This window comes from Phyllobates terribilis, unplaced genomic scaffold (genome assembly GCF_046119375.1).
Source record: "Phyllobates terribilis strain yellow unplaced genomic scaffold, ASM4611937v1 Scaffold_1__5_contigs__length_1240528914, whole genome shotgun sequence".
In the NCBI taxonomy this organism is placed as follows: Eukaryota; Metazoa; Chordata; class Amphibia; order Anura; family Dendrobatidae; genus Phyllobates; species Phyllobates terribilis.
The window spans coordinates 65,397,391-65,421,432 of NW_027362761.1; the positions used below are offsets into that span (position 1 = coordinate 65,397,391).

Here is a 24,042-nt window from a genome sequence, read left to right on the forward strand (position 1 = left end):
CCGTTCTTAAACTTTGCACTGATGAGGGGCAATACCTAGAAGCACCGTGTCTGCAAATTGAGATTCTGATTTGGCTTTTTTCCTAAGTCATATTGCAAGACATGTTAAAGGGTCGATAATGACTTGTCGGATTGCTGCTTCCAACAGGTGGCGCTATAGAATTCAAGTCCTCTTCCTCTCTGAAGTTTGCATATTTGCATAATTTGCATATTACATTTCCCAGAAGAGTATTGCAAGGTGAATAAGCTTCCTTACATTGGCATGCCAGAGCCGGTATGTCACTCTCCACAACGAGAAACGTTACCCCTTAGACCTAAAATGTATCTATTATTTCAAGAAACTTTCCTTGTGGCATAGTGACATGTCAGAAGTGTCAATTCTTGGTGATCCGGGAACTGCAGCACCCGCTTGGCTCTATTCGTCTTTTCTTGTGGTGCTGAGAGAGGTCTGTAGACTTACAGCAAATAGGGTATAAACTCAACAACTTCCTATGGGTCCATAGACCGCTCACTTGGCTCACAGAGGAGAGACAGACAAAAACAAAGGGACACAATGATCAGCTGAGAATTCTGCCCCTTCTTTTAGAGATCGGTGGGGGTCCCAGCACTTGAATTTTTTTTTTGAAATGATAGGTACCTTTTAAACCCTGTACAGGGGTCTTTTATCAGATCCTTTTGTGTACCGCCGTGTAAAAGTGTCTACTTTACGCTTACTTTTTAAAGCCAATTCCATTAATATTTCTTGTTGTGAATAACTTGTCTCAGACTGTTTTCTCCTCTGCAGCCCTATGATGCTGTGTCCTTCTATAAAGCAATTAGCAGACACCAGATATTCTGTATGCATACACTACAATTGGAGCATCACTCATCACTCAGTGTGTCAGCTGAACCTATTTTCTATTCTGGGAAGAAGGAATATTCATCCGTAACTAAACAAAGGCTGCACAATACCACAAAACAGTAGACAGCAAGAGGATATAAATAAAACATTGAATGCTAAAATGTCTGATTTGCAATATTTAAAAACTTTCCCATGTACAGACCACATTCTGAATAACTGCAGGATGTGTACCCTGTTCACAAAAAAACAGTACTGCGTTTTTGCAGCTTTTTTTTTTAATAATTTTTCATTTTGCAAGGGCAAAAAACATTGCAGTTTGCAGTACCAAAAAAAAAAGTGAAAGATTTCTGATACTCGTGACCATGTTGCTTATTTTTTCCTTGTGGATTTGAATCCTTTAAGCGTTTTTTTTTCAAATCCGCAACATGTAAATTCTTTCAGCATTTTTGCAGCATTTTTCACCCATTAAAATGAGTGAGGGGATAATGCATCAAAAGCGAACATAAAAAAAGCGATAAAATAATTTAAAATAAACTCATGTATTTTTCACAGGGTTTTTCATGGTGCTGAAATATCTGCTGCCAATACTCAATATGTGCACATACCCTACCAGTCCAAATGCATTTTTTGTTAAAGTGAAGCTCCCAACCATCCTGGATTCAGCGGGACTGTCCCGATTTGAGTTTCGCCGTCCTGGCACACCAGGGCTTTGATCCGGCTTCTAATACAATGTCATTATTTCTTTTTTGTGATCCACCCTGGGACTTGAACCTACAAACTTCAACATTACAGGCAGGAGCTAAAGCTACTGAACCATGTGCTCTGGTGATGTCACCAGGAGAATTTTGTGTACTTGACCTGTATTGCAGGCTTTGACTCCACAGGCAGATTATAAGGCTACATTGTACACAGCAGTGTATTTCTATGTTTTTGTATTCTTGAGGGAGAATAAAAGAATGAAAACCAATTACAATAATGTCATTTTTAATGTGTTTTTTTTTTAATAATAAACATCACAAATCAGCAAATAACTTGGACATATTTAGTGTCGCACTAATTGTAACGACCTTCACAACACAGCGATCAGATTATTTATGGGGATCGGTAAATGGCGTAATTGATATTTTTTCTCTATTAAACCCATTTAATAGAGGGAGCATTCTCCCCATTATTTGATGCGTTTAAGTACAGATGTGAATTTGTGTTTTTATCTCTTTTTTTAATAATACAGAAAAGCTTTGATTGTGCGCTTAAGAATGCAGCTACTTTTTTTCCTTACATTTTTTTCAAGTTCCACATAGAAGCCTAAAAAAAAAGCACCAAAACCGCACAGTTCAGCAGTGTCTTTAGACGCACACAGGGCGGAGATTTCATGGAATCACATCCACTCTGCTTGGACATTTCGGCCGTGTTCACATGTAGCATAAATGCTGCGTATTTTCTGCTTTTTCTGTTGTATTTTAACTGTCCAAGAAAAGTGGATGTGATTTCATGAGAACTGCGCTCACTGAGCATCTAAAGACATTGCTGAACTGTGCTGTTTTGGTGCTAGAGACTTCTATGTGGAGCCTAAAAAAACGCATGTAAAAAACAGCAGTTGCTTTTTTAAGTGCAGAATCAAAGCTTTTCTGTATTATAAAAACACATTAAAAATGTGGCTTCACATCTGCACTAAAAACATATCAAATAAGAGGGAAACGGTATAAAAAAAATGCAGCAATAACCAAAGTAGGTTGTTAGGCTGTGTGCCCACGATGCGTTTTTTAAGCGTTTCCGCAGCGGCAGAAACGCTTAAAAAACGCTTGGTAGAAGGTCTGCCATGCTCCCCAATGATAATCCGCAGCGGAAATTTCCGCAGCATGTGCACAGCACATGCGGATTATCATTGCGGAAAAAAACGCAGCACTACCAATTATTTTGCAGAAGTGCTGCGTTTTCCCGCCAGTGACTTGCATTAGAACGCATGGATTCTACTTCACTAGATAAGCACATGCGGAATACATGCGTTCAATGTGCGGATGGTACCCCGGTCTAGAGAAGAGGAGACTCTCCTCCGGACCCGGGTACCATAGAAAACTGTAATTTAAAAGAATAAAATAAAAAAATAAATATATACTTACCTTCTGATGGCCCCCCGCTGCGCTCCTCCTCTCATGCTGGCAGATCGCGATAGACTGGAGGACCTACGCTGACGTCAGTCATGTGATGGGCCACGCGACGCTGACGTCGGCAGGTCCTTCAGTGTACCACGATCTGCCGGGATAGAGCGAAGCAAGACTGCGGGGGCCATCAGAAGGTAAGTATAGATTTATTTTTTTATTTTTTTACCATTCTTTCGGTCACACTATATAAATCCATGTCGGTTGCATGGATTTATATAGTGTGACCAAGTTGTCAAGCACTTTTCCAAGTGATGCTAAAATCGCTTGGAAAGTGCTTGACAACCCGCATGTGGAAATGCATGTGAAGAACGCTTCACTTCTGCTTGTCCCTGGCAGGAAAAACGCATGTACAATCCGCATGTACAATCCGCATGTACAATCCGCATGTACAATCCACATGTACAATCCGCATGTACAATCCGCATGTACAATCCGCATGTACAATCCGCATGTGTTTTTTCTGTCAGGGAGATGCAGAAACGCTCAGGAAAAAATCCGGAGCATTTCTGCATCGTGGGCACATAGCCTTACTGTGTAGTTTGATGCAGACATCTGCAGAAAACAAAAAACACAGTATTTATGCTACGTGTGAACACGACCTGACAGGCACTAAAAAGCCGGATGTCATATAGTGAAGCTACATGAAGATGAGAAAGTTCTGGCGGCTCCGACTGTGAATGAGGGAACAAAATATAATCCACAACTAGAGATGAGCAGGACGCACAGATGACGTCGCGCTGCCCCGGATGATAAAAAGCCGCGCCGGGAACACCGGAAGGTTAGAGATTCCCGGGTCTTCCATCAGTGCCAGGGACTACTGACCTGAACGCTGGAACGGAGACCAGTAATCGGTCCGCTCCTCTCTAGTCCCAACTGTTCCTGGATACAGTGGCCAGTCCTGGATTTGGGTCTACAACCTGCGGGTGTCTCGGGTGTCTGCTGAATGTCCCTCACTGCTAGCGCCCCTCTGACAACTCCTCCTGTCAGGAGAGAAAGAAATGGTAAATAGGCAGGGATTGGGGTGTGGCCAAAACTTGCCACAATGCATAATTTGTCTCTCTTTCTGTTCTTCAAAAGTTGGGAGGTATGTCTCTACCTTTCACGAGAATGTAGCTTTTAGGTCCGATTGTATGCTGATTGCTATCTTACATCTTTCCTGAAGTTTGAGTCCAGTTTTTCTGACACACAGCTCCAAATTCCCTGCAAAAACATAGACTGATACCATTGTAGCTGCCCGCAGTCATTACTAGAAAAAGCTTTCTGCATACTGTATTATGCTCAGTCAGAAATATGTAATGAACCAGCAGCCAGAATGTTATCATTTCACTCTGTCTATGCAGAGAATTTATAATAACAATAATAATAATAATAATTTAGAGCTCTGTAGCAGAATTATGTAGTAACAATCATGGCGGTAGAAAACCAATACCCCCAAACATCACCGTCTGGGCGTTATGTAACATATTAGGAAGATAAATGCTGCTTTATTTTGACCACATTTAAAGTGCCCTGTGGCTCTTGGAAAGATCCTGACATTTGACCTGAATCTTGTGTCTCTGTTTCACATCTAATCTACTTCCTATACTTATAATCATATTTGACGGTTACCCTAAGGCCTCATTTAGACATCCGGTTTTCACATATTGGTTTTAAGCATGATTTTCATGGACTTAACATGTACCCATTATAGTCTGGGACCCTCGAAAAAAAATCAGAGATGTCCATTTTGGAGCCACGATATGGATGAAAATAACCCATTTATTGATCTGTGAAAACAGATGGACAGCACACAGATGCCCTCCGTGTACAATTCATGTGCTGTCCGTTTATAACCATGCAGTGAGCTGAATTAGATTTGCTTTTTTTTTTGCATATGATGAAATACTAATAGTAAAAAGGGATAGAATGATGAAAATCTACTCCAAAACAGTGATGAAAAGCAGAGGTCTAACCACTGAGAAGTAGATGTAACCGTTGCTAAAAATTCAGATGTAACAGAATGCAATATTATACATATGTGAATGATAGTGAATCTAGCATTGAAATAGATCTAAAGTTGGAATTTTAAGAAGTTCCAAGTTGTTTCTTGAATTGGCAGCAGACAAAACAAAAACAGTCTGTGAAGTGACTTGTAGAACCAATCTCATATGGAAGGTCATTCGTTGCTGTCTGGGGACAGCTAAGGCATGTGAAGAATTTACCAGCATCCTGTCCTGATTGTTTATTTATCACCTATGTATCCAAAACTACTGAAATAATGCACATTTTTAGATTATGCATTGTGCAATGAATAGTAAAACAGTGTCTGCGCCATAGGCTTATGGTATAGATATGCAATTTTTGTACATTTCTAGGATGTAACTTAATATGTACCAATATATTCTGCAGAGCATAATAATTAAGGGGAGGCCTAGACATAAAAATAGGAATAATGTAGAGACAGAGATTCTGATTCCAGCAGTGTGTCACTCACTAAGCTGCTTGCTTTTCATACAATCAGTGTTTTTTCTGCTGCAGCTCTGCTAGTCCTCTCAAGCTCTGTATAATCCCGCCCACAACATTAACAGCTCTCTTTACACTGTACATAGACAGAAAACTGCCAATAAGTTTACAGGGCAGGTTTATACAGAGCTCATGAATATCGGGTACTACAAGACAGCAGGTTTACTAGTCCTCTAGTAATAATCTCCTGTTGATAATATAGTATTTAAAAACTTCAGCAAGCAGCCCAATAAGTGACACATCGCTGGGAATTAGTGACTTAGTCTCTACGTTTTACAACTCTCAGATAATGCAACAAATTATTAGCTATTATAAAGTAATGTGGCAGAGATTCCCTGGTCAGAATTAGTTTAAGATATTTTTAAAGGGATTATTCCCCTATAGTTAAATTTCTCCCCTGGCTGCAGTTTGCAGTCTTCCCTGGGTCTACCGGCAGGTCTCTGCCACTGTTTCCAGTGTCTGGCATTGGCAGCGGCGCAGACGCCATGTCGAAAGTGCAGCAGCCAATCGGTGAAGTGATCTAAGCTGCTCTGAACAGGGCCTTCCATCTACACGGGAATTCCCTGCTAGAGACGCTGAGCTCACTAATTGAATGCTGCACTGTCAAGGTGACATCAGCGCCACAGCCATGCCAGACAACGGGAACAGCAGCGGAGCCTCTCCCCTGTGGAGACAGAGAAGGTGACTATAATGTGATTTGTCTTTTTTAATTTACAGGGTGATTCCATAATTTTTTCCCTCTGCTTGGTCTGAAAAAATTACCCTTACTCCATACCACATTTTTTTTCTTGATTTCTTTTAGTGTTTCTTAAAGCCCTAAAGTTGCCATTTGAAAAGACTTTAGTTTTGTGCCATGTCTGTGATCTGCTTTTTTTCAACAACATTAAACAACTGAATGAACATCCTCCGAGCCCGGTGATTCCATAATTTTTGCCAGGAGTTGTAGCAAAGTGCAGGCAGGGGAGAAATTTAATTGAAAGGGAAGAACCCCTCTAAGGCCATGGCCCCACTATCAGTATTCAGTCAGTATTTTTTCTTAGGAGTGGGAGCCAAAACCAGGAGTGGGTGATAAATCCAGAATTGGTGACTTGTTTCTATTATATCTTTTCTCTGATTGTTCCTCACCTGGTTTTGGCTCCCACTCCTGAAAAAAAATACTGACCGAATACTGACCAAATACTGATAGTGGGGCCGTGGCTTTAAGCTGTGAATGTTTGAAGCAATTTTAATGTTTTAATGAGGCAATAAGTCAAGAAATGAGTGCAGCACGCAAGATGCCTTGGCGATGGAAGTGAGAGGATGTAATTTTGGAATATTAGTGTTGTAGTTCATTGGCTGAGTCAAGAGCACAAATGAATTGGTAGAAGGATATTACGGCAGAGACATAGGATGGTACAGCATTGTAGCACGCTTGGTAGATTAGTAAAAGAGGCAATAACCTAATGGCTAACGGAGATAATTGGTATAACAAAAATTTACTTGGCCTTTGCATTCATAATGAAGTGTCCATTTTGTCTTAGTGTTGTTATATTTCATGAGAAGGTTTAACATACTAATTGTTCGTTAGATATTATATATCTGTTTCTTTTATTTAGAGACCATCGATCCCAGAGGATGAAATTAAGCTGAAGAAGGATACTGATCAAAACAGTGCCAATTATCCCACACCTATAGATATTATCCTAACCAGCAGTGAAAATATGGAGTTGGAGGTCCAGGCCTCAGAGCCTAAAGGAGTTGTGTTGGTTACATCAGATCTTGCAATAGACAATCAAAATGTACTACTTCCTACCCTAGCAAACCAGAATGGACTTAAGGACAGACATGAATCATTAGACAGTGATGTCGCGAAAGAAATACGATATCTAGATGAAGTTCTGGAAGCTAATTGCTGTGATACTGGATCCGATAACCCTTTTAATGGATCACTTTCTCTTCCTGAATCTTCAGCTTCTACAACTACAATAATTGTTGATGGCTCAGGTCCCTATGTCAGTGTTACAAATGATTATGCTGCTCCTGAAATGGATATAATAGTAGTGGACCGCAAGCCCCTGCCAGTTGTGGAATTAAGTGAAACCATGGAGAGCATGGAACCTATTAAAATCAATGGTTATTCTAAAGGGGAGTTGAAATATGATCATACTGAAGTATTTACATACCCAGCAAGCCCAAATTCTTCAAACAGTTCACGAAGGTCATCCAGGGATGGCGATAGTCTACCAAAGGTTATTAAAAAAGAAGCAAAGTTTGAGCTTCGAGCATTCCATGAGGAAAAAAAGCCATCAAAATTATTTGAAGATCTGAATGAAAAGGAACACTTCAGGGTTAGAAAAGTGAGGCCTTCAGAGGAAGTAATTGAGTTAGAAAAGGAAAGACTTGAACTGATCAAAAGTCAGGCTGTGAAAAAGAATCCAGGTATTGCAACCAAGTGGTGGAACCCACCTCAAGAAAAAACTATAGAGGAACAAATAGATTGTGAGCATCTGGAATCACATTTGAAGTATAAAGAGAGGAAACAAAAACAGCAGCAAGGAACATCTCCACCAGCTTTTAAAAGTACTCCTATAACATTTGTACCTACAGAGCAAACGTCTGTTAATAAAGAAGACATTGTTACTGAGCAAATAGATTTCTCTGCTGCAAGGAAACAGTTTTTGAGTATGGAAAATACAAACCAGACCAACGTCAAAGGACCAGCAAAAAGATCAGTTTCATCCAATCTTTTTTCAGTAAAGCCATTTTATAAGGTGAACCAAACTAATAAGTCCCAATCGTCTGTCATAGTGACTAGCCCATCAAGTTCAAGTGTTGAAATGGTCAGACCTGATGAGATTTCATTTGTGAAAGTGGAAAAGGTGGACTGCATTTCTGAGGACCAATCCTCAGCAGAGCAATCTAGGAAAACCTCAAGAGAAGATCCTGATTTTGAAAGTGACACCGGGACATTTACATTAGAAAAAGATGATGATATTGATATTTCTGACCGTTTCATAAAATCAGTTACTGTGTCTTCTCTGCCAGAGGAGCTGGACTCCGGTTTAGATGACTTGTCTTTAAAATCTCAGGACACTACAGTCATGGAAACACTTTCAAATGATTTTAGTATGGACAATATCAGTGACAGCGGTGCATCAAATGAAACTATTAATACCCTTCATGACCATTCACTGGGAGAATATTCACAACCCCAAACACCCCTTAAGGACACCCCTTCTGATTACTCAGTGGAAGGGGTATCCAAATCATTTAGCGATCAAGGATTTTATTCTCCATCCTCAATGCTAAATGATTCGGTTCTTTCTGATGATCAGCTAGAATATCAAGCTGGTATATTTGTTCATAATGTAATTCAGCAAGTTCTTGCTGAAAAAGCTGGATGTACAGACTATGGAAAGCAAGACAATTTCACAGAGAAAAGTGATGAAACCAAAGAGAAACCAGAAGAACAAAAAGTCATAGTAAGTGATACTACAAGATCTCTAAGTCCTGAGAGGAAGAATGATACCATATTCGAGCCACCTCAGGTTTCTTCACCTGTGCAAGAGACCAGAGGAGTTACAGTGACACCAAAGATTCCAGAGCAACACGAAACCCATCGAGGTAAAGCTCTTGAACCTTTATCTATTCCATCTGTAATGGATGAAGATCCAGTCGAAGAAAATAAGCATGAAAGTTACTTCAGCAAGTACTCCCAAGCTGCTGAACTAAGAAGCACTGCATCCATCTTGGCAACACAAGAACCTGAGAGAACAGTTGGACCTTTTAAACTGAGATCAAAGAAGCAGAGAACACTATCAATGATTGAAGAGGAGATAAGAGCTGCAGAAGAAAGAGAACAGGAATTGAAAAAACAGAGACAGAGACAAAGCTTGCAAGGTCCACCAAGTCCATCCAGCAGAAACGCACCTGTAGTGTCAACAAGAACTGCATCCTACAAAACAGCACCAGGTAAGCATGCATGAAAACCTTGCCCAAACCTCTGCCTTCAACCTTTACTAGTGACTCCACATTCACTATCCTTTAACATAGATTTAGTGATAACTTATTGAAATGGAGTAATGTTTGTATCAAGCTGCCATCAAGTTATATAAATAACCAGTGCATCTGATTTAGACAAGAGGGTTGAGTCCCTTTTGAGAAATACATACGACATATGTTTGTTGTTCCTAAGTCTCCATTATGCCAAATGATTTCCAACCTTTAGTAGTTTTGAGCCACAGATTTATTTTTAAACAAGAATTGGAAAGATCTGCAGATAAATAGTTTCACGCAAAATATTGCACCTAAAAAGTTGTCAGGGCAATGAAAGTATTCTGCCCTTACTGGAAAGATGACATCCACGAATGGGTTAAATGCTGGTTTGTTGTCAAACCAGACAACGACAACAAACCAATCGCATTTTTCTGGAGATAAGCCACCGGTTAGGAGAGATGTCGATAATGCATATCCGATTTCAGACTGCCAATCGCATTGTTCTAGAGATAAGCCACCGGCAAGGGCTCCTGTGTGTGGGAGAGTCGGCTGAGATGGCTGACTGCCAAACGATCAGCTGAAGCATCGACCACCATCATAGAGACTGCCAGAGAGAGAGTCAGGGGTGGGCCTGTAGGCAGGTCTTTTCTTGCTGATCTTGCCTACAGCACCAGGATAAGACCCTGCCTACAGGCCTGCCCCTGTCTCTCTCTCTGGCTGTCTCTATGATGAGGAACAAACTTGTGCTTCGGGGCGGGCCTGTGGGCAGGTGTTATCTTGCTGATCTGGCCTAGAGCACCAGGATAAGACCCTGCCTACAGTCCTGCACCGGAGCATGAGCATATCATTAACTCAAAACTGCAAACACTTATTACACAAGAACCATAAGACTTCACCTCAGGTATCATTTTAATCAGTGCAGCAGCCCCAACATGACACTGCCTGTAGTTTACTTAGAAAAATCCTGCTTTAAAGCAGTTCTTCAAGGGTAGAATACTACTGTAATACATAATCCAATAGACTAGAAAATATAGTTACACAGTATATATTCTGATGTTTCCCATAAAAGAGTTGGACCTCCTGTTTTTTATGTCATCTTCTGGCTGGGTCCATGCCATTTGTTGGAAATTACAAACCAATTAGCTCACTGGGAAAAAGTGCACAAAACAAATGCATGTTATGTACATAAGTATTGTCAGCTAAATCTCCTCTCAATAGAGGCTTTTCTACAAAGCTCTAGCGGATAAGCTCTCATTGAACTAATGTGAAGGGGGAAAAACAGCCATCAACAAAATGTGAAGCCAGTCTTCTAGTGCCAAGTATGTTCTCTATGCGTGCGGTTAATCTAGGATTATTGTTTGTTAATACTGGCAGCTTCATTATTGCAAGGAATACCTTGGCTGTAGTAAATAATAACTGGCTTTACTACAAATGATTAATCACTTTACTAGCAGTGTTTGGAATATCTTGCTATTTATGAAGGGTAATACTCCATTTCCCAGAGGATATGTATTGTAAGTGTTCTCCAGCATCCAACAGAGAACCTTTTAGCCTACCATGTTTTTTCTCTAAATATGAAATTCTAACATTTCAAGAAAAACTTTAGTTCTTCCCTGTGTTGGTATCTATTTCAAATATCCTAGTTATCATCTAAAGATTCAGCGTTAACAAAGCATTGATATACATGTAATACATGACAAAACTACTCCATAGATGTCTGCTTGACATTAGAAAGCTGGTAACCTATAAATCCTGTTATTTTATAAACTTGGAGCCATGATAGATTTCACAGAACCATTGTACATCGAATTCGAACAGTCAGTGTGCTAGAATAAAAACTGTGACTCTCAGGACCACAGTAATCTAATAAACAAAAAACTATTATCTACTTAAACTACAAATTCTACAGTTGTGGCCATAAGTTTTTAGACTGACACATATTTTGGTTTTCACAAAGGTTGCTGCTACAGTGTTTGTAGATCTTTAGTCAGATGTTTCTATGCTTACTGAAGTACAGTTATCAGCATTTCATACTTTTATTGACAAATACTTCAAGTTTATGCAAAGATTCAATATTACAGTGTTGACCCTTGTTTTCAAGACATCTGCAATAACCCCTGACATGGTGGATAGCAGCTTCTGGGCCAAATCCTGACTGATGACCGCCCATTCTTGCCTAATCTGTGCTTGGCTTTCATCATCCGCTTTTTGAGGATTGACCACAGGTTCTCAATGGGACTAAGATCTGGGGAACCAAAATTTCAATGTTTTTCTCACTGAACCACTCAATTATCATTTTTTTTGCCTTGTCACATGGTGCACCATCATGCTAGAGAAAAAGCATTGTTTATCACAAAATTGCTCCTGGATCATTGAAAGAAGATTTTCTTGGAGGATGTTTAGATCCCATTCTTTATTCATGGCAGTGTTCTTAGGAAAAATTGTGAATAGATGAAAAGCAACCGCACACATGAATAGTCTCATGTTAGTGTTAGTCTCAATACGTGTTGGTCTCAATACAAATTTACTGTTGGCATATCACAGGACTCATGGTAGAGCTCACCTTTTCTTCTCCGAACAATTTTCTTCCAGCCTACTGCGGTCCAAATCCCCGTACTTCCTACACACTGATGATTCTGTAGTAAGAACAGGGATCAGACTGCAGAGAATGGGGGTAAAGTTATTTTCTCTGACTGTTTAGGACATCTGGAAGACTGATTTCCAGAGAAGAAAAAAGTCCACTGGTCAATGACCAGGAAACTCCTGAGATCTCGATCACATTGAGACCCTTTATCAATCCTCAAAAACCAGGTGGACAACTAAAAACACAAAAATTGTGATAAACTCCAAGCACGGATTAGAGAAGAATGTGTTGCCATTAGTGTTGAGCAAGTAGGTGCTCGCCGAGTATTTTGGCGTGCTCGGCATTTCTTTGACTGTCACCGCAGCTGCAAGTGTCACGGCTCACCGAAAGGGTTAATGAAACCTACTCGCTCAACACTAGTTGCCATCAGAAGCTAATATCCATCATGCCAGGGCGAATTGCAGAAGTATTGAAAAATAAGGGTTAACACTGTAAATGTTGATTCTTTGCATAAATGTAATGCATGTTTCAATAAAAGTGTAAAAAAATGTATAAAATAATAATATTAATAATTTTACTCCCCTAACCATAGAAACATTTGTCTAAAAATACTGAAGCAGAAAACTGTGAAAACCCAAATTTGTGTCAAAACTTTTACCCACAGCTGTATATATCAGGAAAGGTTTTTTGAAAGGGGACAACCACTTTAAGCCTCAGGGAATATAATCTGACTGTGTCCCCCTAGGACAAGGAAACTGCTGCCCTGTTTAGAGGATATAAGCATCCTCGGTGATACTATCTACCCTCCAACAAATTAACACTGGAGTAGGGAGTAGTTCTTTCTGTGTGAGTAGGGTGACATCTAGTGGTGAATTTTTATAAATGTAGTTATGTACATATTCCAAGTTTATAAAGTAATTCCTAGAAATAAATTAAGGAAATCAGTCTCTGAATTTGCCCACACAGCCAATAAAAAAGGGAATGGTACAAACAGAAATATTCCAGATTACTTGTGTTTTCATTTAAAGGGATTGCACAGGATCAGAAAATGATGGCTACTTTTTTTCCCAAAACCTTGCCATATAGGTTGTGTGAGGTATTGCAGCTCAGCTCATATAACACTCCTGATGAGAATGTTGTACTTTTATCTTTCCAGGTAAAATAGAGAAAGTAAAATCTCCATCTTCACCAAAAGCAGAATGTTTCCCAGTACAAAGTGATCCTCAACTAGAAGATCCTACTGGATCTCAACGTCCCAAGAATCTCATGCAAACACTCCTGGATGATTATGAGAGCCATAAAAGTAAGAGACGTGACCGAATGGATGATTCTAGTGTAAGTTTTCCTTATCTTCATGCTTTTGTACATCTTTTCTGCAGATGTCTATAACACTTACTAATATTTGCATAATCTTATGTCATCCTGCAAAACCAATAGACAAAATAATGCTGTGATACCTTTCAGCATTCATGTATAAGTCTTCATCTACTGCTGGGATGGAGTGACTATTTGGGAATTAGGTCAGTACCTCTTGAAATTTCCAGTAAATTTATCAGCATTCAGACATTGTGTGAGAATGACTGGATTACTAGGGACATGCAGCAACCATTAACTTCATCACCACAACATGGAGGAATAAGTAGAACTTGACACAAAGAAAACTGAGAGGTCATTCAGTACAGACTGAACTAAAACCGTTCACACAGTGCATTCTTCTCTCCATTCAAGATAGTCACCCAGCATAAGCCTTCAGCTGTATGCTCCAACAGTGCCTAAGGGTCCATTGATCAAATCACGGCTTAACCCCTTTGCACACCCTGTAAGGTCGTGTGCCCACTATGCGTTTTTTAAGCGTTTCCGCAGCGGCAATTCCGCTGCAGAAACGCTTAAAAAACGCTTGGTAGAAGGTCTGCCATGTTCCACAATGATAATCCACAATGCTGTGCACATGCTGCGGAAATTTCCGCTGCGGATTATCATTGCGTAAAAATCCGCAGCACTACCAATTATTTTGCGTAATCGCTGTGTTTTTGGCGCCATTGACTTGCATTGAATCACTTAATATCCGCATGACTACATGTGCACATGCGGATATTAAGCGATTCAATGTGCGGATGGTAACCGGGTCTGGAGAAGAGGAGACTCTCCTCCGAACCAGGGTACCATAGTACCTATAAAAAAAAAATTTTAAATAAAAAATAAACATTATACTCACCTTCCGATGGCCCCCGGTCTCCTTCTCCGATGCGTCCTGGCTCCCCGGCAGCTCGCGATGGTCTAAAAGGACCTTCCATGACGTTATTTAGTCATGTGACAGGTCACGCGACCGCCAACGTCAGCGGTCGCGTGACCTGTCACATGACTAAATGACGTCATGGAAGGTCCTTTTACACCACCACGAGACACCGGGGAGGCCGGATGCATCGGAGAAGGAGACCGGGGGCCATCGGAAGGTGAGTATAATGTTTTTGTTTTTTTACCATTTTTATTATTTTTTTTTAACTAACTTGGTCACACTATATAAAATCCATGCCGGTTACATGGATTTATATAGTGTGACCAAGTTGTCAAGCACTTTTCCTAGTGATCCTAAAATCGCTTGGAAAACCGCTTGACAACCCGCATGCAAAATCGCATGTGCAAAACGCGTGACAAACGCTTGTCCCTGGCTGAAAAAACGCATGTAAAATCTGCATGTACAATCCGCATGCGTTTTTTCTGCCAGGGAGATGCAGAAACGCTCAGGAAAAATCCGGAGCATTTCTGCATCGTGGGCACATAGCCTAAATGTACGTCACGGCCAGGATGCGTATGTATGGAGCGTGCTCCGAGGCTGTGCCAAGTCCATTCAGGGCAGGTACCAGCTATAATACATAGTGGGAATATGACTCTAACAGCAGCGACCGTCACTAGCGGCGGTCTCTACTGTTTAACTATTTAAATGCTTCTGTTAATCACTGATGGCGGCATTTACATAACGTGATCTCCGATATGCACACTTACCGACACCCATGAAAGCTCGTGCCGCCTTCGCGAGGGATCAGTGGGTTGTCGTGACAGCTCTTGCTGCCATCTTGGTACTTTTCTGAAGCTTATCTATAGGCTGAGCCGCAAAGGAGACCGTGATCTATATTAGATACTGCAGTACTGTGGTATTGCAATATATAGTATGAGCCATCAAACAAAAGCAGGTTAAATCCACTAAGATGACTAGAAAATAAGGTAAAAAATTTAAAAAAAATGATTAAAATATATTTAAAAATATAAAAGTTAAAATCACCTCCCTTTTTCACAGTGTTAAAATAAAGGAATAAAGAAATAATAAAGCTTGCTTGCTTTATAATGGTTAGTAAAATCCCTGTGACATTAGTGTCATGGGCTGGGATTTTTCTCAGTCCACCTCTCTTCTAACAGCTTTATGTGTCTCTTGTTATAACTGTTTTACGTTTCTCAGTCCATCGTCACAGACCTGCTTCTATGTGCAGTTATAGACTTTGTGTTATGTTGCCTCACCGCTCAGTAACATGAGGCCATCTTATTGTCCATGCTAACATTGCATTCAGGCCAATTAAAGCTTTCTGCTTTAACACTCCTGGACTCTCATCTTTTCACTTCTTAGCTCTCCGTTTCTCATCTACTTCTTTCTTCCCACCCGAAGGACAGTTGTGCTTTAGTTGCCCACCATCACCATGATAATGTTCTTATACCAATGCACCTTAACAATACATAATGGAATACAGAGAAGAAATATATAGAGCTATATTCAGTAGATATTGATCTTATAGTTATCCCCACGTTTTCACTAACACCTTTATATTACTATAAGCTTTGTACAAAAGGTGCAGTTCATAGATATGATGGTAGACGGTCATTATTCTGTGTGGTGTTATACAGCATCAGTATCCATGGATTTGCCATATGCATGAGTATTTAGATTAGAATTCCTTATTTTACATTGACTCAAAAGATAATATAAGTTTTCCAAGTGTTGTATGCTTTGTGCGTCACAAACCTGATGAAACGATCCACTCATTTTTGTAGACTTTTTTAGAAGTCCCATTCTGAATAGCATTGAGTTCATATGTTGAACGATAAGGACTTGCATTATGCTATGCATTAATAATCTGACTTTAAAAGTGCCCATACACCTTATCTAGCCGTCACCCAACAGCTGTCTCTCCTGAATCCCCTATAATTATGATAGCTTGGCTCTGCAGTGTGTTCATGGGTTCTGGCAGCTTATCTGCAGTAAAATAAATGGTTGATATTTGAATTCAAACTGCTCAACCTTCTCTCTTCCGACATCAAGTCGTAAACCCACCATACACAGATAGTCGGCTGGTCCCACGAAAACGGGCAGGCTGTATTAACTATATGGGGGCATTAATAGTAGATAACGTTGTTTAAAAGGGTGACCCTTCATGTATTTAGAATATAAAATCACCAGTAGAGTTGGTGCCAATTGATTCGCACGTCCAACTCAATCAGTGGTCTGTGGCCGTTACATAGGAGTGGAAGTATCACCTTTTACCTCCTCGCATCTGCAGCTTCTCTCTTGATTAGGCAGCCTGGCGCAGCCTAATCCTCATACGACATCACGCCAGCTGGATAATCAAAAAAAGAGCGGTGAATACTGACAGGTAAGGGACAGTACTCCTGTTTCCATGCTGCGACTACAGACAGCTGCTGTGGCCGGTGGAATGGCACGTGCAAATTGATTCACACCAACTCTACAACAGTTATCGATGCAGAAACCTGTTATACAACTGTCTGTACTAACTAATTGTCTTTCATCTGAAATACCATGTGCTTCTTTTACTGTACCTCTTGTCTGTCAGTGTCCAGTGTACTAATTCTCTTCTTTTCCTTCTCTTTCACCAGTACACCTGTAAATTACTGTCTTACAGAGTTACTACTGAGGTACCTGTGACCTACCTGTATTCTCACAGTTCCATGCATGTTCTTTAGTGCATGGTTCCCTTGTTATTATTTTTGTGATCTGTCTTTGTCATTTATCATACTATGCACAGGTCTGTAGGAACAGTTTCAATGGCTTCATAAGAACTAATTAAGTAATGTGCGTGCAGTCTTTAAGGGGTTGTCCAGCCGTAGAGTACAAGTCTACAGTCACTCTATGTGACTGCAGACTTGTGAATCCTTACAGCACTGTACTCTGTCAGGATTCTCCAGTGCTAGGAGAAGGCGGGCGGGTGACTGCCAGTATGCAGTTTGCAATCATTCAGTCACATGCCGACTAGTCATGCATGGTCTCGATCAATACAAGTTAATTAAGTGTGGCTGGATACATCTAGTTGGATTGTGGCCAGGAGTATGCAAATCGCAAACATGAGGTCACATGACTGCCTGTGCAGGCACCGGAGTATCCTCACAGGGCACATTACATAGAGTGACTGCAGACTTGTACCTCAAGGCCGCAGAAAGCCATCTAAAAGGGTGTCCCACTTTCAAAATACTTGATCTACAGTACAGACCAAAAGTTTGGACACACCTTCTCATTTAAAGATTTTTCTATATTCTCATTACTATGAAAATTGTACATTCACACTGAAGGCATCAAAACTATGAATTAACACATGTGGAATTATATACTTTACAAAAAAGTGTGAAACAGCTGAAAATATGTCTTATATTCTAGGTTCTTCAAAGTAGCCACCTTTTGCTTTGATGACTGCTTTGCACACTCTCAGCATTCTCTTGATGCGCTTCAAGAGGTAGTCACCGGAAATGGTCTTTCAACAATCTTGAAGGAGTTCCCAGAGATGCTTAGCACTTGTTGGCCCTTTTGCCTTCACTCTGCGGTCCAGCTCACCCCAAACCATCTCAATTGGGTTCAGGTCTGGTGACTGTGGAGGCCAGGTCATCTGGCGTAGAACCCCATCATTCTCCTTCTTGGTCACATGGCCCTTACACAGCCTGAAGGTGTGTTTGGGGTCATTGTCCTGTTGAAAATTAAATGATGGTCCAACTAAACGCACACCGGATGGAATAGCATGCCGCTGCAAGATGCTGTGGTAGCCATGCTGGTTCAGTATGCCTTCAATTTTGAATAAATCCCCAACAGTGTCACCAGCAAAGCACCCCCACACCATCACACCTCCTCCTCCATGCTTCACGGTGGGAACCAGGCATGTAGAGTCCATCCGTTCACCTTTTCTGCGTCGCACAAAGACACGGAGGTTGGAACCAAAGATCTCAAATTTGGACTCATCAGACAAAAGCAAAGATTTCCACTGGTCTAATGTCCATTCCTTGTGTTCTTTAGCCCAAACAAGTCTCTTCTGCTTGTTGCCTGTCCTTAGCAGTGGTTTCCTAGCAGCTATTTTACCATGAAGGCCTGCTGCACAAAGTCTCCTCTTAACAGTTGTTGAAGAGATGTGTCTGCTGCTAGAACTCTGTGTGGCATTGACCTGGTCTCTAATCTGAGCTGCTGTTAACCTGCGATTTCTGAGGCTGGTGACTCGGATAAATTTATCCTCAGAAGCAGAGGTGACTCTTGGTCTTCCTTTCCTGGGGTGGTCCTCATGTGAGCCAGTTTCTTTGTAGCGCTTGATGGTTTTTGCAACTGCACTTGGGGACACTTTCAAAGTTTGCCCAATTTTTCGGACTGCGTGACCTTCATTTCTTAAAGTAATGATGGCCACTCATTTTTCTTTACTTAGCTGCTTTTTTCTTGCCATAATACAAATTCTAACAGTCTATTCAGTAGGACTATCAGCTGTGTATAAACCAGACTTCTGCACAACACAACTGATGGTCCCAACCCCATTTATAAGTAAAGAAATCCCACTTATTAAACTTGACAGGGCACACCTGTGAAGTGAAAACCATTTCCGGTGACTACCTCTTGAAGCTAATCAAGAGAATGCCAAGAGTGTGCAAAGCAGTCATCAAAGCAAAAGGTGGCTACTTTGAAGAACCTAGAATATATGACATATTTTCAGCTGTTTCACACTTTTTTGTTAAGTATATAATTCCACATGTTTTAATTCATAGTTTTGATGCCTTCAGTGTGAATGTACAATTTTCATAGTCGTGAAAATACAGAAAAATCTTTAAATGAGAAGGTGTGTCCAAACTTTTGGTCTGTACTGTATATGCAAATAACAAAACCAGTCTTACTTACCCATTGCTAGTCCAGTGCTGCTCCCTGCTGTTCTTTGTGGACTTGTATGCAGTGGTGACGTCACATCAACAGCCATGATGGCTGGAGCCTGTGACTGGTTGCAGCGGTCACATGCTGTAGTCATGAAGCTACCACTGCACACATCAGCAAAGACATTCAAGGAGCAGAGGAGAGATGGCACTAAACCTGCATTAAGCAAGTATGGACAGTTTATTATTTGTAATACTATTTGAACTTTGAAAGTGGAGTACCCATTTAATTCCGTGTCACATAGGTTTATAATAGCATCAATAATAGCGGTAACGTGTATGGCTAACATTGGGAATTTTCTGCACAGTCACTGCTGTATTGTTGATACCTTCAATTAACCTATTTGTAATTTAACTATAATCAGTACAAATAAAGAGGATAGTATCCATCAGTGGTGTTGATATGTAAACTGGAATTGTTGATATACAAGAGCTGCTGATTATTGGAGACAAATTAAACTCCATGTATCCTAGAGAAAAATCAATGAATATGTTGGACGATTATTTCTAATATAGGAAGTCATAAAGCATCCTGCTATGGCTTGAGATAAACAGGTAGAAGCTGGGTAACTTTATTGAGCCTTTCAAGCCTAGTTTAATCAATTATAGAAATATATACTCCAGTCTCTTCACACAACATTTTTACAAGGCGGATTTGGAGTGAGTCTGATCCAAAAACCGCCTGAAAAACGCCTCGAAAACACTCAAAAGAATGAATATTTATTGCTTTGTAAAAAAAAAAAAACATTTTCAGGTTTCCAAGGATGCCAAGGGATTAAAAGAAGTGAGCAGACCATTCTTCAGGTGTTTTCCGCTTAAAAAATGCTCAGTAATTTACAATAGAAATCTAAAACAACGGATACTGGACGCCTGTGCTAGCATTTCTTCTGTGGTGTTGCTATCAGTGTGTCAAGAGTGGGAGAAGAGGGTTGCATTGACAATCCAACACAAGGGGGAGCACTTTGAACACATTTTATAAGTGGTCATAAACTTGTAAAAAAACTCATGAAAGAATAAAGTTACGTTAAAACCAAGCACACCATTGTTTTTCTTATGCAATTCTCAATAAGTTTGATGTGTCACATGACACTCTTCCCATTGAAAAAAATAAAGTTGGATCCAAAATGGCCGACTTCAAAATGGCCGCCATGGTCACCACCCATCTGGAAAAGTTTTCCCCCTCCCATATACTAATGTGCCACAAACAGGAAGTTGATATCACCAACCATTCCCATTTAATTTAGGTGTATCCATATAAATGGCCCACCCTGTATATGGAATACTAATATCGAACAACAAACACGCAAAGGATCTTTTTAAAAAACAACAACAAAATAATGGTCAATATGGGTAGATGTATAACCCAGATGGAGTAATATATAAATAGAGGTTCATTTAAGGATAAAGGATCAAACCATATGTATATACATATATTTCTCTTCAAATAAGATAAAATTATATTGAATGACTTCTATATTATTGATTACCAAATGGGGAGAAAATTTGTAATAAAATATACAGAAGTGAAGATTGGATAACTACTCAAATGGATATAACGTCCATTTTCATGAATATTTCGTTAGATTTGTACATTTAATAGATCCGAAAATCAGAAGCAATGACTGTAAGTCTCATTCACGGAATAAAAAAGATCATAATACCATATGTTAGAAAACAGTATGAGATCTCCCCCTAGTGGACAGTTGCACAAAGTACATGCACTGATTACACCCTCAATTAGGAAATATCTAATAGACTTATAGCTTGTTGTTTAAATCTGTACAAAAAAGGCATATGTTATACCAATAATCAATGTGAATATTGCAAAAAAAACACAGCAGCATCTATAAATTTCCTATAATTACCACCAGTTACCCTGACGCTCGTTTGGCTTTATGGCTTCTTCAGAAAGGGTGTGAGTGGGGTATATCCTGCAACCTTTTTATGAAAGGAACAGCCAATAGGATCCATCATAATCCTTCAGGGCAGCTGTGTGTTGTGCTCACGTGAGGCACAGACATCACTGAGGTCTCTAGTCGTGGCGTGTGACGGTATCCTACCGGAAACTGGTAGCACTGCGGTGGCCGTGACACAGCGGCAGTTTCCAACTGCATGGCTACTGTGTCTGTGCCACTTCATCTGATACAAGGGTGTACAATCTTTTATTGTCCGAGGGCCACATTGTTATATTGAATGACTTCCAGCGGCTGCAGTAAAATTTAGGGGTATTGCCTTTTGAGAGGTTTATGGCATATCATCAGTATATGCCATAAATGTCCATAAGATGCAGACTCGCCTTCCAGGACTCTCAGATATCTGGAGAATAGGGGTATTCTTCTCTACCAATCAGTGCCCTAGAGTTACATATGTGCCGGGTCTCCTTCTCTAGGTAGAGGAGACCCGGCACATGTAACTCTTTCCATTGAAGACTGTAGACTGAATTCATCAAGACCAGTGATTTTTTTTTTCGGTGGTTTGACAAGGGGCATATAGGAGTCAGACGTTCCAGATTCATTAATGGGCGTCTGACTAATGGCATGCACCTCCATGTGCTACACCAGAAATGTTACTCCAGTCCCCGACTTGAGTAAGATTTCTGGCGTAAGTAACGTCTAGTTTAGGCATGTGAATGATGTCCTAATGTAAAGAGTCCTGTACTGATGACAGATTCCATTCATTAGCTCCCCACATTTGGGTAGTACTCCTCAGGAACATACTTGAGTATTTGTCACAAGGTTGGGACCTGAATTGTGATGATAAGATAACTGGTCTCTGTTGCGGCTATTCATATATTTCACTCAGTGCTCACTGCTGTACAAATATCTTTTCTGAATAGTAAAAAATATCATTGTGAATTGTTTTCAATAACCAGCCATCCATGATGAAGTGCACAGTATATAGCACCAAAAACGAACTATCTAATTCCTCTCATTGCAGGTCCTTGAGGCTGTCCGAGTAAGTCGCAGGAAGAGTGCGCTGGCACTACGTTGGGAAGCAGGAATATATGCCAACCGCGAAGACGATGAATAAAAACGTTTTCATTGAAAATAAAGAAACCAAAAATGAATCATTTAACCACATATTTATTGAAAAATAAGCCGCTTCTGCAATCCATATAGAGATAACGAAGATGCGTTTATGACAAAGACTACAAAATGCTTGAACTTATGGGCACTGGCAGTAATGTATGGTTTGGACTCTCGGGAAATGGATATGGTTGAAAGTAAGCTGACTCCACACATCTAGGCTCAGCAAGGATGATGCGCCAAGCCAAACATGCCATGCAATTGCTTCTTTCATAAATGCAGCTTTCAATTTCTTTTTGAAATCATATACCCTCCTCTTACCGCAGCATGTTGGGGGCACCACTACCCTAATGAAGAATCGCCTGCAAAGTCATGTACATACAGGGAACGACAAACCATTGCAAAGTATGTTCTGTTCACAAAGTATTATTCATCTGTGGCTTTCTGCAGTACATGATGGTGGGAAGTCACGTGGCTAAATGAAACAACAGTAACCTTGAACCATATTAATATATCAATATTTCTGCAAAAATGCTACGTAATCAAATTGCTCCAAAAAGACGTTTTTCTTTGGTTATTTAATGCCAAGGTAACCTATAGATATGGATGGACAACAGCACATGATCGACACAAGTGCAAGAGTCAAGGGTTCACATTTAAAGCACAACATTATCACAAACTGTGTGTATGTTCACATTTGTGGCTCTCAGGGAGGAAAGGGTTATTTTCTTAAAATGTTAGCTTTAATAAAAAACACACATTGTCATTCAAATGAATACATATGTGTGTGTGTGTATGTATGTATGTGTATATATATATATATATATATATATATATATATATATATATATATATATATATATACACAAGAAAACAAAACAATATATATGTGTATACTATATATAAATATATATATACACACACACACATATATACACAAACATATAGACAAGTGTGTAATATTTGATTACGCATCATATAGACTAGAATCTAAATGGCGGGTAAGAGCTCATTCAGACGTCCGTGCCAACCTCGGACCGCAAGGCATGGACTGGCCGTGGGTCAGCTTCATGTATTTCTATGAGGCTGTCATGCTTGGGTCGGGAGAGCTCGGACCGTTTTGCACGGATGTCTGCATGAGCCCTAATACTGGCAAAGTTGCACAGTTACATTGGACAATTACTAACCCAATAAGGAGACATCACCACTTCAAATAAGCTTTTCATGTTTTGATTGAATTCCAACAGCAAAGTATTGCTAATTGAAGTAACACATTTCATTGAATATTTTTTAACACTTGGTAAAGATTTGCAACTTGGGCGGATGATATTGAGGATGTGATTTGTGATAAATGTGTTTTATTGAAATATTACAGAATGGATACAGGCAGATTTCGGGAGCTACAATATTAATTTCATGTATCTATGAATAAAACTAAACAAACAGCTGCTTGGAGATGAGTTTTTCTCTGATATCAGTGCAATCCTAAATAGTGATGATATGTAGGAATGGTAGTGGTGGGTATTATCACTGTTATTATTCCAGTGTTCAAATAATACCTATATATTGCCCTCTCCCCTAGTGCGTTTTATAAAAAATTCTCAGCAGAATACAAAGTGGCCAACATTTATCAAATATCTAGTTATTTGGGCTTAATTTTTAATGTACTCCCTTTAAGGCCACGTTCACACTATCAGCATTTGGTCAGTATTTTACCTCCGTATCTGTAAGCCAAAACCAGGAGTGGAACAATCAGAGGAAAAGTATAATAGAAACACGT

At 40.0% G+C, this 24,042-nt stretch overlaps 1 protein-coding gene across 5 annotated transcripts in view; it reads left to right on the forward strand.

The window, feature by feature from the left end:
- The window catches only part of LOC141198439 (PALM2-AKAP2 fusion protein-like), a 179,589-nt gene extending 156,491 nt beyond the window's left edge, over nucleotides 1-23,098 (forward strand). For all 5 annotated transcript variants that reach the window (XM_073663116.1, XM_073662968.1, XM_073663072.1 and 2 more), the window contains 4 exons: nucleotides 7,100-9,455; nucleotides 13,220-13,398; nucleotides 16,945-16,983; nucleotides 22,174-23,098. In XM_073663116.1, coding sequence (XP_073519217.1) covers nucleotides 7,205-9,455; nucleotides 13,220-13,398; nucleotides 16,945-16,983; nucleotides 22,174-22,266 — 2,562 coding nt within the window. In that variant the 5' untranslated portion in view covers nucleotides 7,100-7,204 and the 3' untranslated portion in view covers nucleotides 22,267-23,098. The remainder of the gene's footprint in view (nucleotides 1-7,099; nucleotides 9,456-13,219; nucleotides 13,399-16,944; nucleotides 16,984-22,173) is intronic.
- Nucleotides 23,099-24,042: the final 944 nt, after the last annotated feature.